At 42.5% G+C, this 16,455-nt stretch overlaps 1 protein-coding gene across 4 annotated transcripts in view; it reads left to right on the top strand.

Annotated features, from left to right (window-relative positions):
* The window catches only part of TNIK (TRAF2 and NCK interacting kinase), a 381,644-nt gene that overhangs the window by 70,873 nt on the left and 294,316 nt on the right, over positions 1–16,455 (top strand). For all 4 annotated transcript variants that reach the window (XM_081301723.1, XM_081301721.1, XM_081301722.1 and 1 more), the window contains exon 2: positions 14,759–14,824. In XM_081301723.1, coding sequence (XP_081157849.1) covers positions 14,759–14,824 — 66 coding nt within the window. The remainder of the gene's footprint in view (positions 1–14,758; positions 14,825–16,455) is intronic.

Below are 16,455 nucleotides of genomic sequence, written 5' to 3'. Positions count from 1 at the left end.
AGCCCCAAGGCCTCCCCCGTGGTTCTGTCTTTAGCTCTGGCACCAAGAGGATCCAAGTCTGCTGTGAATTTCTTTTCTCCTGGAATCCACACTGGCATCCCCTCTCACTCCCTTCCCCAGCATTTTGAAAGCAGTGGCCATTCTATAGCCCTATTCATACCAGCTTAGGTGACTTGTCAGTCAGAGCCAGTGGCTTTCAGCTCTTTCTCCATTTCCATTAAAACTCCACCCATAGGACTGGAGAGGTAGCTCAGTTGGTAGAGTGCTTTCCTTGCATGCACAAGACCCTGGGTTCAATCCCCAGCACCACCATAAAGTGGGATGAACTGAATATCATTCTGCAGTGGCCTTCATGTGCTGTTTTTCATCTGTGTGTCCTTCAGGGGTGGCCACCATGAGTTCCCTTTCTGATGGGCACATTTTATTTCAGTATTAACTGATAAAAACCAATTTAATCATTGCTTTGTATTTGGCAAAATTCTTTCGTTCTTTTTATCTCATTTCATTTTTAGTACAGCTCTGAGAGGCAGGCAACCTGCCAATATTCTTATTTCTGATGTATGGGAAGAGAAACCAAGGGCTAGAAGATTTCAGTGGATTTGCTCAATGTCAGACAAAAATTGTAAACGATGAAGTCAGTTTGTCAAATTCTTCCAAACCACAATCCTTCTGCTTCCCTTCATTTACATTTCCTGTATGTTAATCTATTATGACTAATTAGACCTGCTCCTTGAGGGACATCTCCTTTTATAATGTCCCCTATAATAACAAATGGTTTAATTTGCCATTTGATTATGGGAGCTAAATAGTGGTTTCCCCAATTAGTGTCTCTGACTCTGGGCTGGGTGTTTCCCTACACTTTCCTTACATCTTACAGGTCTCTGCTAGATAAATTTTGTCAGTACTTTTGGATCATTTATGTGTATTTGAATCACATGGGGATGTTGTTAAAATGTTAATTCTGATTCAGTAGGTCTGGGTGGGTCAGATCTCTGCATTTCTTTCAAGGTTCCCAGGTGATGGGGACACTGCTGGTCACAGAACTCACTTTAAGGAGTGAGTTCTTCACCTCTTTATAGATGAAGAAACCTTGGCTCAAGACATCAAGTAGTTTTTCAAAAATGCCACACTTGGAAGTGTAAAGTACAGCTCAGATCCTAAACTTGCTCCCTGGAGAGTTGCCTTCCAGGGTGGTAAGGCAGACACGTTCAAGGACATCTTTGGGGTGTACTTTAATGTAGAATTTACTCCAGTGGAGTGGATTGGGAGGGACTTAGAGATGAATGATGATTTGAGTTGGGCCTCGAAGGTCTACATAACAAAGATGGAATCAGAGGAATATCTGGATAGCAGCAACAAAACAAGAATAAGAACACGAATGGGAGAGTCTATGGGACATCTTCTGGGAACAGGCTGGAGCTGATGCCTGGGGAGAGGTAGGGTGCAGCTTTAGGTAAAGTCTGAGTTGGATGCAGAGTAGAGCAGCCAAGGGAGCTCCTGGGAGACCTGGAGGAGGGTCTGTGATAGCACATTGGAGGTGCCCAGGAAATGAGCATGGATCAATACACCGCCCATTCTCTGGTTGTTAGCCGTCCACTGCCAGTGGTGTGCCTTGGCATCTCCATGGAGCTCTGTGGCTTGGTCGAAAGCCACAGAATTGCTCTGTGACACCCTTTACTATTGTTCCTATAGAGCCTGCCATTGTAAAGTCTGTTCACTTTTGGCAATAAAGGATGCATCACCCTCTCCCTGCCCCCCCACCTTTCCATATTTTCTTCCAGGCTATGAAAAAAGGCTGTTTTTCCACAGACCAGTAATAAACATTCTTAAAAGAAGCATTGTTCCTTTAGTAGCAATCTGCAATGGGAAAAGTAGAACAGAGACAAAGTGCAATCCTGGTCTGAATGGAGACCGGTTTTTCTTTGTGTGAATAACCAGCATTCCAGTCAGGTTGCCACGGTGATGCTGAGATTATAACTGTTCATGCCAGCAGTCAGAGAATGTTGCCCAATTAGTTATTCTCGGCTGCTGGGTTACCTTGACAGTGGCTCAGACAGCAGGTTTTGAGTTCAAAGGCCTTCAAATGAGCAATCAGGAGACCTGTAGTTCTGCTTCTCTGGATGGGGCGCAGGGACTATAAGTCCCAGCATGCTCTGGATTAGGCTATATGTGGACATGAAAGCAGGTGCCATTTTTAATTTCTTTGCGCCTTTTGGTAAGAATGGGCTACCAGAATCTTTGGATTGTTAGCTACATGTTTTGTAAGGGCTTTCCTAGGCTGTGTTTACATGTTTGGATTGGAGACAGAGAGAATGTGCTTTAGTTTTTTCTTTTGTTTTAACTTGCAAGATGCCCTGTATAATTTCTGGGGTGTAGGAGGTATCCAGGGAAATGTGGCTTATTCCAATATTATTTCAGAAATCATCAAGCATTATACAGTGCAATTATTATTATTATTAGCATCTTTTTGTCACTTTATTCTCTTGGTCACAATGGCCTAGGATGTGCTATGGTAACAAAAAATTTTTGAGGCTTTATATGACTTTGATTTATTTCTTGTCCCTGCCACATGCCCATTGTGGGTCAGTAGAGGACTCTATTCATCAGCGATCTAAGAACATAGACTCCTGGAGGCTTTGTGACCACATGTGTGTCCACAGTCATCACAGTGCTTTGTACAGGAGATCATATATTCCATCTGGAAGTGGCACATTCCTTCCAGCCATACTTCATCAGTTAAAGTAAATCAAGTGCTCCTACTCAGCTTCAGGAAGGGCAGGGAGTGCCATCTTACAACATGCCCACAGAAGGAGAAGTGGAATATTTGTTGAAAAACTCTAATGACTACAACCTCTACCAAAAGCAAGAAGGCTGATGGAGAAGAGTGTTTTAAAGCAGGACTACTAGTTAGACATAAAAATATAAAAATCTCTAAAGAGTAAATCAATTAGAATTCAGTTGCATCATAGCAAACCCAAGAAATCAATGCATTAAGGAAGACAGAAGTTTATTTCTCTCTCATGTCCAGAAATAGGCAGGTCAGTAGTGGCATGGTAGTTCCATGGCCTTGAGAGGCTTAGGATCATTTTATTGTTCTACTGTAACAGTATAGCATAAGCCTTCTGTTTTTCAGTTAACCTTAGGATCAGATGTGACTGCAGGGTTCCAGCTATCACATCTTCACTTCAGGAAACTAGTGGGAGAAGGGAAAAATAACAAAAGAGCAAAAGAGCTCTTCTTCCAGTTAAGCCAGTTTCATTTGAGTAGACCTTTTGAATGTCCCATCCAATACTTTTGATATTGGCTAAATTATATTGTCATATTTTGTGCATGTATGAATATGTAAAAATATTTTTTATCATATGGGCAATTATAATGCACCAATCAAAAACATGGAAAAAATACGTCTGCTTTTATGTAACTGACTTAGTCACATATTCACTTCTGACTTCATTGGAGTTGGGGCATGTATTTTTGAGGTGCATACTTTGCCTCCCAAATAAAACTGAGATTTTTATAACTAAGAAACAAGGGGAGAGTCGACATTGGATGGCACTGAACAGTCCTGGTAACATTAACTTAAGAAGCAAATTTTGGTTAAGTAGGAGTGACAAGGGAAAGATGGCTGTGTGCATCAGCACTTTGCAGCCTGTGCTCTGCAGTACCCCAGTCTGTAGAGGGGATAGGACTCTCCTTAAAGGAGTGTGATGAGGCCAGACAGATTTGGGAAGTGCAGAAAGCTTGTCTCTAGAGATTTGCAGGGTACATTAACACATTAAAATCTCTGAGAAGCTCTGCTCTAAAGAAACCCCCAACCAATGGGGAAGAGTGGTGGTACACACCTGTAATCCCAGCGGCTCAGGAGTTCAAAGCCAGCCTCAACAAAGGCAAGGCACTAAGCAACTCAGTGAGACCCTGTCTCTAAATGAAATTCAAAAAAATACAAAATAGGGCTGGGGATGTGGCTCAGTGGCCAAGTGCACCTGAATTCAATCCCCTGTACTCACCCCACTTCGCTCCTGAAAAAAAAAAAAAAGACAGAGAAAGAAAAGAAACCCCCAGCCTACTATTTTTTTTTTTTTTTTTGGTTCCAATGTTCCCAGATTTATTTGACAGTGGAAACTCAATACCCATGGAAATCTGTAGGGACTCAGGGAGATTTAGCTATAGCTTCTTGAATTTGCCAAAAATTTCTAGATCCTTGATCAGGTGCTATAAAGGCTGTATTCCAAAATTGTCTGTCTTGCTTAACCAACCACCCAGCCAACAAATCAACCAACTATGCTAGGAATGAAAGCCTTGGGGGGAGGAGTTATGCAAATGAGGTCCTGTTATAAACAACCTGTCCTAGTTGGTATTTACCAGCCATCTGTTCCATTAGTTGTGACACCAGATGATGGGCTGAGATTGGCTTGGATATCTTTCTGCCAAATGACAGGCCGCTGCCCCAGGTAGCTGTTGATAGACTCTGGGGCCATCCCACCATCTCTGGAAGTGAGAGTATTAGAAGATCCAGCCAGCTTGTCTTTCCTTCCTTGAGAATCCAGAGAGAAGGCCTAGGTTCTTGGCCCAAAGGTGTTGGCCCCGCCCCCATCTGCACAAGCCTGGCCTTCAAGTGGAGGCTCCCATGCAAAGGGGCAGAGAAAGGTGTTCCTTCCATTTAGGGGTCACGGGTGGGGGGTGTCTGGTGGGGGGTCAGGTGGGGGCGGGGAGGAGGGTAGATAGACAGACAGTGAAAGGTGGCTTGCATCCTTATTACCATAGAGTGGAGTTGGCTGTCTCACTAGTTTTACTCCTGCCTGGCTCCTTTTAGGGAAAGAACTCCTGAGAACAAGTTCAAGAGCACATGCCTGTTGTTGGTCTTTTGTGAGCAGGTGATAAGTGAATAGCTGTGGGGAAGTGATCCTGTTAAGGCTCTTCTTTCCAAAATAGAACCTGGGATGGCTTCCTAATCTTTCTTACTTAATTATTTAGGTAATCGGTTCTTGTCTTTAAAGTCCATCTGCTGCAGTTGCTATCTTTTTTTCTTCATCTAAGCATCTTTGAAGGGCAAAATGCCAAAATCTTTGCTAGTCTGGTTCCCATCAATTGGACCTCTTGTTGCTGGAAATACTGGAACATCACCCTGTCTTGACAGGTCTAGAGGGATCTGATGCTTGCACCTCCTCCCCGCCCTGACGCCCCCCTATAAAGGAAGGAGCACCTTTCTCTGCCCCTTTTCATGCAAGCCAGGGTTGTGCAGATGGGCGGGGATAGGTGGGGCGGGGGGGGGGTAACATCTTTGGGCCAAGAACCTAGGCCTTCTCTCTGGATTCTCAAGGAAGGAAAGACAAGCTGGCTGGATCATCTAACACTCTCACTTCCAGAGATGGTGGGATGGCCCAGAGTCCATCAACAGCTACCTGGGGCAGTGGCCTGTCATTTGGCAGAAAGATATCCAAGCCAATCTCAGCCCATCATCTGGTGTCACAACTAATGAAATAGATGGCTGATAAATACCAACTAGGACAGGTTGTGTGATATACTTCCCCACAATAGTTGTATCATCTCTGCAGCAACCTGATGATGGGAGGGACCCAGGTAGGGAGCTCTGTGAACATGTTGACTTGTAGAGCAAATTGTGTTGTGTGACCTTGAGGATACTTTGGGAGGGTAGAGGAAAATTCTGTAGGGTGTAGATATAGCTCTTGTTGTGCAAAATTTGCCTGTGTCCTGTTACCCTGGAGAATTCATTCTCTTAGCTTGCTTTATGGAGTTGGTGTGCCTTTTCCTGATTGTTGATGTGTTGGAACATAATCTCTGAACATGAATTTGGGGTTTGTACTTTCTACATGTTGCCTTGGCAAGTTTGTAGCCATGACATGGGAATATCAGGCCAGGAAGCATGAGAAGTGCTGGCCAGCAAATTGCAACAGCTGACAGGGGATTAAAATAGCTGTGCACTAGAGCCAGAGAAAAAATAGTCAATTTAATGTTGTAAGTCCTTTTCTGGGTTGTTCTCATCTTTGTTTTATGTTTTTAAATTTTATGTCCACATTTTTTTTTCATTGTAAGCCAGTGGACAACAATCAGTTTATATGCAATCCTTTGTTTTCATCTGTAAGGAAATAAGTTGGAACTGAGCTAAATGTGAGTATGAATATGTAAAATCTATGAACTGAGAAAAATGTGTTTTTGAAAAATTTCATTTATCTCCTATGCTGATGTTTACATGTGACCTACCAAATGGACTGTCTCAAAGATAATCAAATCAACCACGTGTGATAATATTAGTTATATCAGCTCTGGGCATGAATTAAATTTCTTTCTCACGCCAAGCACCTGAAATTTACAACTGCCTACCCATCCTCCCCATGACCCCTGCTTCCTTCCCTTCCAAGCCCACTATTCAGGGAGTGGTGAGTGATTCCTTTGATCTGTCAAAGGATTTTTTAATTGAACAGAGAAAAATGAGAGGTCTAAAGAAAGACAGAGAGATCTTGACCTTACACTGTAACCAGTTGAGACCTTGGACAAGTCACCTAAGTTTATTTTGTTGGAAATCCTGTGATTTTATGAGTGTATAGTGCCTCACTCTGGACCTCCAGTAGCCCTCTATAAAATGGGGAGAGGGATCTCTTGATTTGATATTGGAAATCCCTGCTCTGGTTGCCAGAGATCCTATTGTGGCCGTGGATGGCAGAACTGTGATGTGGAGACGTCATTCATCCAGCTGATACTCACTGAGTGTCTTTATGTATGAGCTCTGATCTAGTACTGGGGATACTGTGCTGAACAAAACCAATAGAACTTATTCCTTCTTGGACGAAGAATTTTTAGCAAACACTTTTTGAGAACTTACAATATGCTCGGCTTGAGGTTACCGCCCCTTCTCTGGCTCCACTGTTAAACCACAAAGACTTCAACAGTTCCCATCGCCCCAAGTCAGTTTCAGCATTGGCCTCTAGTAGAGAATTGTGTAATGATGGACTTGGATTCAGAATACCCGATTTGAAGACTGGCTTTACCATTTTGGGTAATTTTTAATAATGCCAGCAGCAGCAGTAATATAGCTATTTTATTAAGCACTGCCTCACATTATGTTTAATACTATGTTGTTTCTGATCTTCAGGAAACATCCTCCTGGCGTGTGTTCGAATTTTCACATTGTCATCTACTCTTGGTTGCTACCTCTTCCATTTTACCTTATGCAAGTTACTTAATTCCTTGAAGCCTTAGTTTCATTGTGGGGGTTAGGGATATCTATTTCGTAGGTTGCTGTAAGGATTGGATGTGAAAATGTATAGAAAGCATGTAGGCCATTGCATGTTCCAGTGGTAGTGATAATGTCTATGATAGCCTGTTTTGTAGCAGAAGGTCTTGCAGCTATTAATCTGAGGACTCAGGTTTCCATTCCACTTGTAAAGGCTACCTTCGTGATGCCAAGCCTGGGCTGCAGAGTGCTGAGGAGAGCAGGTGAGCAGCAGGAGGGTGCTGGGAAGGCTGGTTCTCTACTGGCTGCTTCACTATACCAGGTGGAACTAAACCGACAGCAATTCAGGCAGGAGAGGAGGAGGTTCCAGTCCCTATCTCGAGAACTCAAGTCTCCGGCATGGAGAACGGTGTTCCCAGAGGCTCAGCTCAGCCTAGGTCTTGACCCTACCAAGAGCTGGCTGGTCATCGAGGACCTAGTATGGTAATAAGACACCAATCCCAGCCAGGCACAGAGGTGTTAGGGCTGGTGGAGTCCTGGAAGCCAGCCTGTGCTCAGGACTGCTCTTCCCAAAGACTGTGCGTGCCGCATGGAGCTGGGGAGTTGCCCAGGAGGTTCACTGTCAGTTTCAGCATTGGTCTCTAGTAGAGAAGTGTGTAATGATGGACTTGCAAAGAAGGCAGGCTGAGTGGTATGATCCCTTTTGCAGATGGGAGACCAGAGTATGGGAAGTGGAATAACAATAGTCATGAGTAGAATCCAGACTGGACCCCCATTTTGGATCAGTCCTCTAATAGGTCTGCATAGTTTATTTGTCTATACAAGACGTTCACCCAGGAAAAATCAGCAGTGTTTTATATTCATTTTATCGTATATAATTTTTTACTTGAAATATCCACTCTACTTCAGATGCATGGCTTGGACTAGTTTGTTAATGAACAGAAGCTCCTGGGCCCTAGTCTGCATCTCCTGGATGACTGCTCTTGGAGCACTGTTTTTTCTGTATGCCACTTGTGGTGGTAATTTAATGACTGTGTGCATGTCATCATTTGCTCCTGTCTCTTTCCCTCCTTAGACTGGAAGCACCATGAGTTGGAGGTCAGGTGCCTTCTACTTCTACTTTTGGATAGTACATCACACTGATCAGGTGGTGTGGAGGGGTTCAGGTGACTATCAGAACTAAATAAACCTGATAGTGTGAGGCAAGACCTTTGATCTCTCAGATATTTAGAAGAGAGGATATTACTGTCCTCCTATATTAGAAGAGGGGACAGTAAGTAAAATGTTGCCTTTAAAGGACCTTCCCTGGCTGTGAGTCAGCGGGGACTGAACCCAGGAGATGTTGAGTCAGCCCACCTTTCCTAAGGCTCTACTTACTCAGGAAGGACAATGGTGTTGAAAAAGCCTGAAGGCGCAAGATAAATATGGAGAGTTCTCTTACTTTTCTGTTTTCTTTGTTCTGTTTTGCTTTTGTTCGGATATACCTGTCAGTTGTGGCTGAAACAGAACAAAACAGCTGCTAAATTTGGTTCCAGGAGAAATAACGTTTTGGTCTTTAAGGCTGGTAAGTTTACAGAAAGCATAGTGGTTTGGCAGATGTCAGTAGTCAGTCCCGGGTAGACAGTCATACCAAGGGCTATCTGTATTTTGTTAGAGTCTGTTTCACCCTGCCAAAGGACTGGTGGCCTCAAGTCAAAGATTCTGTCACAGAATGACTATGAGGAGTATTGGACAAGTGATGTCTAGAGTTAGGCCGTAGTCCCTTTCTTAACTTCATTTTCAAAGAAGGGAAGGTTTGGGGAAGAATAGGTGGCCTCTTTTTACCATGCTAAGGAGTCGTTGCTCTTATAGATACATCGGTTTGCCATTTGCAATCTTTGGGATTTAGTCTCAAGATGTTATTTAGTATTCCCATCAATATAGTATCATTCAAGGGACCTGGAAGAATATCTGCCCTTGTAATTCGTCAAGGGAGAGAAATGTGTAAGGGGATAGCAGACTTGTCCCTAGATCCTAAATCTCTTCCCTCTGCTGCAGAGTCTGACTGGAGTCTGCCAACGCTGCCCACATTTCATCAGCTGATGGACGAGAGAATTTGTTCCAATGTCCCAGGAGCCCGAAAAACTTCATGTGCCTTCTCAATTGCCTCACTCATTTCTAAAGAGACATCTGTTTGTCCATAAATATCTGACCCTGTTTGCTAAGCATGTGGTGACATTATTGGTGGAAAAGCAATAGGTCTTCTTTTACTGGCCTTTGTATGGTTTATAGACTTTGGTTAGTTGAAAATCTATGAAATGCAGATTGGATTTTCCTGTGACATATTTCTTGTTTATTAACTGAACTGGTTTGCAAAGAGCAAGAAAGGAAATGGAAGGAAGGAGATGAATATTTATGGAAGTCCCATTGTGTATCAGGTCCTGTGCTAGTCTGGACACACATAGTCCTCAGAATGACCCTGGAGAGGGGTAATACTGTTCCCATTTAAAGACGAAGGCTCTGAGGCTCAGAGCAGTTAGGAAACTTGCCCAAGGTTGGAGAGCTTAGTTCATCACTTGAGTGATATCACTTGATTAATCACTCACTGAGGGATAAATCAAAGCTGATACTTCTGATTCCATGGAACTGACGGTGTATGTAGTGAGGAGCTCAGAGTTTGCAATCTGACATGCTGAGGTTATATCTTCTCTCCTGCTCCTCAGTGCCATGACCTTGACCAAGTGTTTACTCTCTGCATGCCTCATTTTTCTTACTTGTAAAATCAGAGGTAATGATAGCATCCATTTGATAGAGTTGTGATCATGAAATAAAAGACTCATGGAAAATTCTTATAATCATCCCTGGCATAAAACATTGTCTATTATGATTTTTATTACCACGACTGACCACATTTGCCTTTATCAGCGCTTGTCGAAAAGTAACATTTTCTTTTAGGGAACAGCCTGCCTTTGGATATGTAGTTATATTTCATTATGAAATAATGTAAACCACTCTACCTTAGAATTAAATTCTCTTCTTGGCCTCCCGGCAAAGGTTAAGATCTGAATAAAGGCATGTGTAGCCAACAGGGATTCCTGACTTTGGTAAATGTCAATGATTTGCTCTTTTCTCCTTGGTGGATGTAACATTCTTCCAGGCCGCCCATCCTGGCTTAGAGCAGCTAAGCAAACACGAGAGGGAGAATGAAGCTGACTCTTGTCTGAGCTTTCCTGTCTATGTAACATGATTATTAGGTACAGCTCTTCTGCCTGCTGCACTGCAGCTTCCACATCCTGACAGCCTGTCTTCTCCAGGCACATGCGGCCCAGCTCCCCCAACAAGCTTTATGGATGTCTTTGGAGCTGAGAGTCCTTGAGGGACTTACACATGTGATAGCTCCGTGTGTCTGGGATTGGTGTAAGAGGGGTGGGGCTCAGCGGCTGGAACAGCTTGTCTAGATTGAAAAGAAATGACACAAATGTGAGTTAGACCTTTGGCTCTACATTGTGATCCCCCCTCCCTTTTTTGAAGGGCCAACTTCCTCTACATATGTCGTGGAGAATTGGGAGTAGGACGTCAACCTTATTTAGTAAATAATTATGTCCAGCAGTTTTATGTCGGACATGGTGCTAAGTGCTGAGAACTACGAAGATGAATATGACATTCTCTGCTCCCAGGGCATTTGTAATTCATCAAGGGGGAGAAATGTGTGAGAGGACAGCACCGTGTGAAAACAGTTTTCCTAGAGCTGAGCACGAAATGCTGCAGGTGGAGAGAAGGGAGGTAGCATTGATTGGAGAAAGGCTACACAGAGGAGGTTGCACAGATTGGCCTCTCGAGGATGGGCTTGCCTGCTGGAGAATGGCTGAAGAAAGATCTCTCTCAGCAAATGGGCTTTATGATAACCAAGGCACAGGGCTGCGTGTGGGGTGTCAGGGAAACAGCTGGTCTGAGGTGTCAGCTGGGTGTAACTTGAGGCTGGAAATGGAGGCGGGGCCTCAGAATGACAAGACCTTGAGTTTTAATTGAAACGTATTGTACGGAATTTTAAATGAGGGATTGTCAGGGTTAGAATATGTACAGTAGAAGGATGTGTGTGGTGAGTAGGTTGAAAGGACGGAGGTGCAGACAGAAAGCAAGTAGTGCCACGCAGAAATGGCGAGGCCTGTTGTGTGAATGAGGTGGAGTAGATGGACATGGGGGACATTTGAAGGTCCATTAGCATTTACTGAACAAAATGAGGGAGGTGGCGGCGAGGGTGGCACCTGGAGGGATGCCTACGTTGAGGAAACAATCTGTGAGAGACTGAGGGGTGTGATGGAGGATGGAGGAGGATGTCCATTTTCAACAAGAGTGGTGCTCAGCTGGGGAATGCCTCAAAAGGGGCAAACAGGACAAGACTGAGAAGAGGCCATTACACCGAAGACTTGAGGGGTCATGGCCCATCCTTGGGAGAATTTTTTCCCCATGTTTATCCTATTGTTACTGGTGCATTATAATTATACATAATAGTGAGATTTGTTGTTACATATTTAGATGTGCACACAATATCATAATATAATTTGGTCAATATAATTTGGTCCCCATTCCCTCCCCCTTGGGAGACATAACTTTAGAGGTCTTGCTGGAGTAGAGAAAAAAGCGAGATGCTCACCTTGTTTGAGCTCCACAAGAACATAACTAACACTGATATGTATTTATGTAAAGGAATATTTGCAAAAATTCCATTCTTCAGGTTCTTGGATCTAGGAAATTGGAAAGTTGGGGCAAGAGCCTCCATGGATCAGGTGGAGTGTGTGTGTCCACTGCCTTATAGTGCAGTCAACCTCTGCATGGTCCAGTCCTACCTCCTTCAACCCCAGCAGGTGTGGATTCCGAGGATGCTACAGTAAACTCACTCTGTAAATCAGAGATTCTTCATCTGCTTCTCAGAGAACCAATCTGATATGATGATCGTTTCCACTGCTGTTGTCCACTTAAGGCCCCTTAGCAGTGGGCTTCCTTAGTTCCTTCAGCCTTTGTTCCTTTGGATGTGTCCAGCAAAATGCCTCCCTCTCTCCTAGCAGGTGGAATAAAGTCTATATTAAGCTACCTTGGCTCTGACTACCTGGGTCATGTGCCCATTAGTAGATGATTGGAGGAGAGAAGGGGCTTTGGAAGTTATCAGTCCAGATCCTCCTGAGACCCCGCTGTGAACCCCAGCCCTAATGAGATCCAGGAGGTGGGGAGAGCCCTGGGTGTGGAAGCTGATCCCTGGCCTGCACCTGTTCCTGCTCCTACCCTCCCTCACACCCTTGATGGATTGATTATTGGGCTCCTTAAGGCAGCCGCTCCTCACCATCCTGCTTCTCCTCGTTCACATTTATTTCTACTCAAGAAAAATAAATGTTGAAAGCACAATTGAGATATTTCAAGCAAATGTAGAACCTCACTCCAAATATGTTGCAGAAACACCACTGAGCAAACAAACTACTGGGAAGCACAGCTTAGAAACAAACAGCAGCTGCCACCGTTTATGGGCTGTTTTTTTTCTTTTCCTCATTCCTTTCTAATTCTGTTTGTAATAAAACCTGCTGCTCTAATGGCCTAGTCGTTTAACAACTGAAGTTTTTCTTCCCCATCCTGAGGCCTCCCAGGTGGCCCTGTCTGCGTCTTGCAGCTCCAGGGTGTCGGTCGCCTCAGAGGTCTGGTTCTTTCACAATGTTTTCTTGTTGTGGTTCTGATGGAACATTGTCCACATCTGCCCGGACCAGGTGGGACCTCACTGGACCTTCTGCATTGTTGATTTTCAAGGACATGAGCCCAGAGTGTGCTCTTTTCCACATCACACTTTGTTAAAGTGGGTAATGCGATCTCTAGCATTTCCTCATGACAAAATGCTTACTCTTTTTTTTTTTTTCATTTACTTTTTATATAGAATCTTCAAAGGCACATAGCCAAGAACCTTGAATTTAAAGACTCTTTTTACATCAGACTCTTTGCCTACTTTCCCCATTTAAAGGCTACTGGTGCGTGGAAGTCCTCAACTTACAAACGATTACTCTTAGGTGTTAATAGATTGTCGCCTGTGTGCGAGTCATTGTGTTGGCACTTCTCTTCACAAGGCTTCAGCAAGGTGGAGGACAGCACTGTTTTATAGGCTCAAATACTTCCAGGCTCCCAGGCTCCCACAACCAGCCAGGACAAAGCTGGTGTTCAACCCAGGTCTGTCCATAGCTCAGGTTGCTTCCCTCCTGCCTCAAGGCTACCCACCACCATAATATATGGTAGTATTCACACGTGTGTTCACTCAAGATGGGCTAAGATTTGCAGTCTTTTTTTTTGTCTCTCAGAGCATTTTTAAAAATTAGGTGCTTAACAATTAAGATCTCACATTAAACTGATTTTTTTTTAATGTCATTAGACTTGGCAGAATAGTTGCTACTGTGTTGACAGGATGACAGCTGGATCCCAGCTAAGTCAACTCTCCCCCCCTCCTCTTCCTTAGCCTCATCTAATGGTGCATGACTTCTCCAGTTTGGCTCACGCCCCAACGGGGCCACTTTACTCATTTGATTCTCTCGCTTGCCCTTTGTAGGCCTTTAAGTTTGTGACTTGATTTATACCTTTAAAGAAGCTATTTCTTTCCAGTTAGGAATCAGTAGAGGTAAAAGTCAATTTCTGTCTCTGAGTTGAATTTTATAGGCTTTGATATTTTTCTTTTGAACTGTTTGGAATTGTAATTCAGTAATAATAGCTGTAATTATTGGACATTTACTGAGCACTTCACATTTAACTGATTCCGAGGGTTTGCAGACACCTGTTTTGGTGATAAGAATGCACATAAATCTCCAATTTAGTATGTACTCTAAGTCCTGCGGTTACCCTTCATGTACTGCAAAAGCATGTTTGGCAAGGGCAGCATTATAGAGAGGGGAGATGAATCCAGAGAATAGCATTCCAAGAGAGTTAAGTATGTTGATAGTATTTTCTTTTGGAAGCTTTTGACTCTCATAGGTAAGATTGCCCCAAGATTCAGGAACATCCTACTTCACTCCAATGTTCACCACAGTGTGTAGACATTTCAAGAGAAATAGCCTAAAGAATTGGAAGTGCCTCAGGATGATGAGTCTTTCATTTTATATTGTTTACCTGGAAGTATATTTTCATTTGCTGATGAGAAACATATTCTTCATATTGTTTTAATAGAACAAATGCCTCTTTCTGTCTGATTTAAACCTATTTTGGAGAAATGTAAAATAGAAACAAAATGGAATTTGATTGACTTCATAGTTGCTGCTGAATTAAATATTTAAAATTTTGATAATATTAACATGTGAGAGCCCCCCCCAAACTAAAATTACTTATTTCTTTTAAGTGTTTGCTTTTTAAAAAAATTTTTAAAAGATGTTGATGGGCCTTTATTTTATTCATTTATTTATATGCAGTGCTGAGAATCGAACCCAGTGCCTCACACATGCTAGGCAAGTGCTCTACCACTGAGCCACAACTCCAGCCCCAAATATTTACTTTTGATTAAGACAATACCTGGAATATTGCTTTGAATATTTGTTTGTTTGTTTGTTTATTTATTTATTTATTTTCCAGGACCCTGCAGGGATCTTTGAATTGGTGGAACTTGTTGGAAATGGAACGTATGGGCAAGTTTATAAGGTAAGAGCATTGACCTTGACCATGGCTTATGTGTGACTTTGGTTCTTGAATGTGGAATGGTAATGTTGTCTGTACTTGCTCATAAATGCCTCACAACAGATGTAGTGAAATAATATACTTGTCCCTCAACACTGTCTTTTTAAATATATCTATAGTCATGTTGCCTGAGCTGGATCCTGTGACTTGGGCTTTTCCCCTTATTATAGATTACTGTGTTTGCATCTGACACATGAATTTGGATGCCCCAGAGTTGGAACTTAGGTGGTTAGTTTCCTTTACTTCAAGCACTGCCAGAGTTGGTTTTCAAAGGAGCAAAGGATGCCATTTACTTTAGAAATTTAAGCTATTAGACTCTGGCAGCTGGGAAAGTAGATTTGTTTTAGGCCTAGGGCACACGTTAAATGAGTTTAGCGATCAGTATTAGAGGAAGACTGGCCATCTCACAGGGCTAAGGTCTAACGGCAGCAATGAATTTTACAAGTTAGGAAATAATTAAAGTTAAACTTGGAATTGAGCTTCTATCCTTTTACTAATTTTTGCTTCCTAATTCACCCCGAAAATGTTTTTAGAATGTATTTTTCCCCCAATAAATGATCTAAATTTTTTTTTAATATGGGTTGATTTTTTTTTTTTTTTTTTGATTATCAAAAGAAAATGCAGGGGCTGGGATTGTGGCTCAGCTGTAGAACCCTTGCCTAGCATATGAAAGGTCCTGGGTTTGATCCTCAGCACCACATTAAAAAAAAATTAAATAAAGATTGTGTCCAACTATAACTAAAAAGTAATTAAAAAAAAAAGAAAATGCAACTGAACTGTTTTTACACTAAAATTTTGGGGATTTTGGTCAATGAGCTCTTGAAATGCCTTCAAAACAAACCAGCTGTTTCCTCATGATTATTTCTAGGGAAATAGCCATCATTTCCCTAGTGGTAGTGATATGGGACGACATTTCCATTACAAATTATCTCTTATTGGTCTATTTTTAAAAATTCCTTCTCTGAGCCCTAAACTTCTCTCAGCTGATTAAAATTATTATAGAAGTCAGATTGTAATATTTCCAATTCTGTAGAATATCAATAATATATGTATAAGATGTTCTTGAGAATCTGGTTTTTAAAGTGCAATTATGAGTAAGTACACAATTTATGCTCCTATCTGGAGGAACCATTTGGTGTCCACTCCAGGGGAACATTTTTTCCTTGCAAATAACAATAATTTCCTAAAATGTCAACCCCCTACAATTAGACAAAGTGTAGTCTACCCAAGCTGTTCACTTGATGTTGATCTTGTCTGACACAGAAAGGAATGTGTCTCGGCAAATGCTTTTAAATACTTTCAATGAAGATAATTAGGTTGGAAGATTGTGTTATTGCATTTTGAGAAATTGGATTGAACTTGTGAAGTAATGTGGCTAATGAATTAAGGTCTGATTTAGGTAGAGAATTACTTCTGACTCGCTGTCAGTGAGGAGGAGCTGCTCTGCAGCAGGCTCTTGGTTTGATGGCGCCACTTCATAGAGCCTTTTCATCATGGGGTGCCTCCCACCTGTACATCTGGGAGACATGTCGTTCATGTGTTTGTCCACTAATCCAAGAGGTGGAACTGTATGCTCTAACAAAGGGTTTTGAGAA

The sequence above is a fragment of the Spermophilus citellus genome (assembly GCF_964194105.1).
Source record: "Spermophilus citellus genome assembly, chromosome: 7".
NCBI classification, from domain to species: domain Eukaryota; kingdom Metazoa; phylum Chordata; class Mammalia; order Rodentia; family Sciuridae; genus Spermophilus; species Spermophilus citellus.
This window is presented reverse-complemented; position numbering and strand designations above follow the sequence as displayed.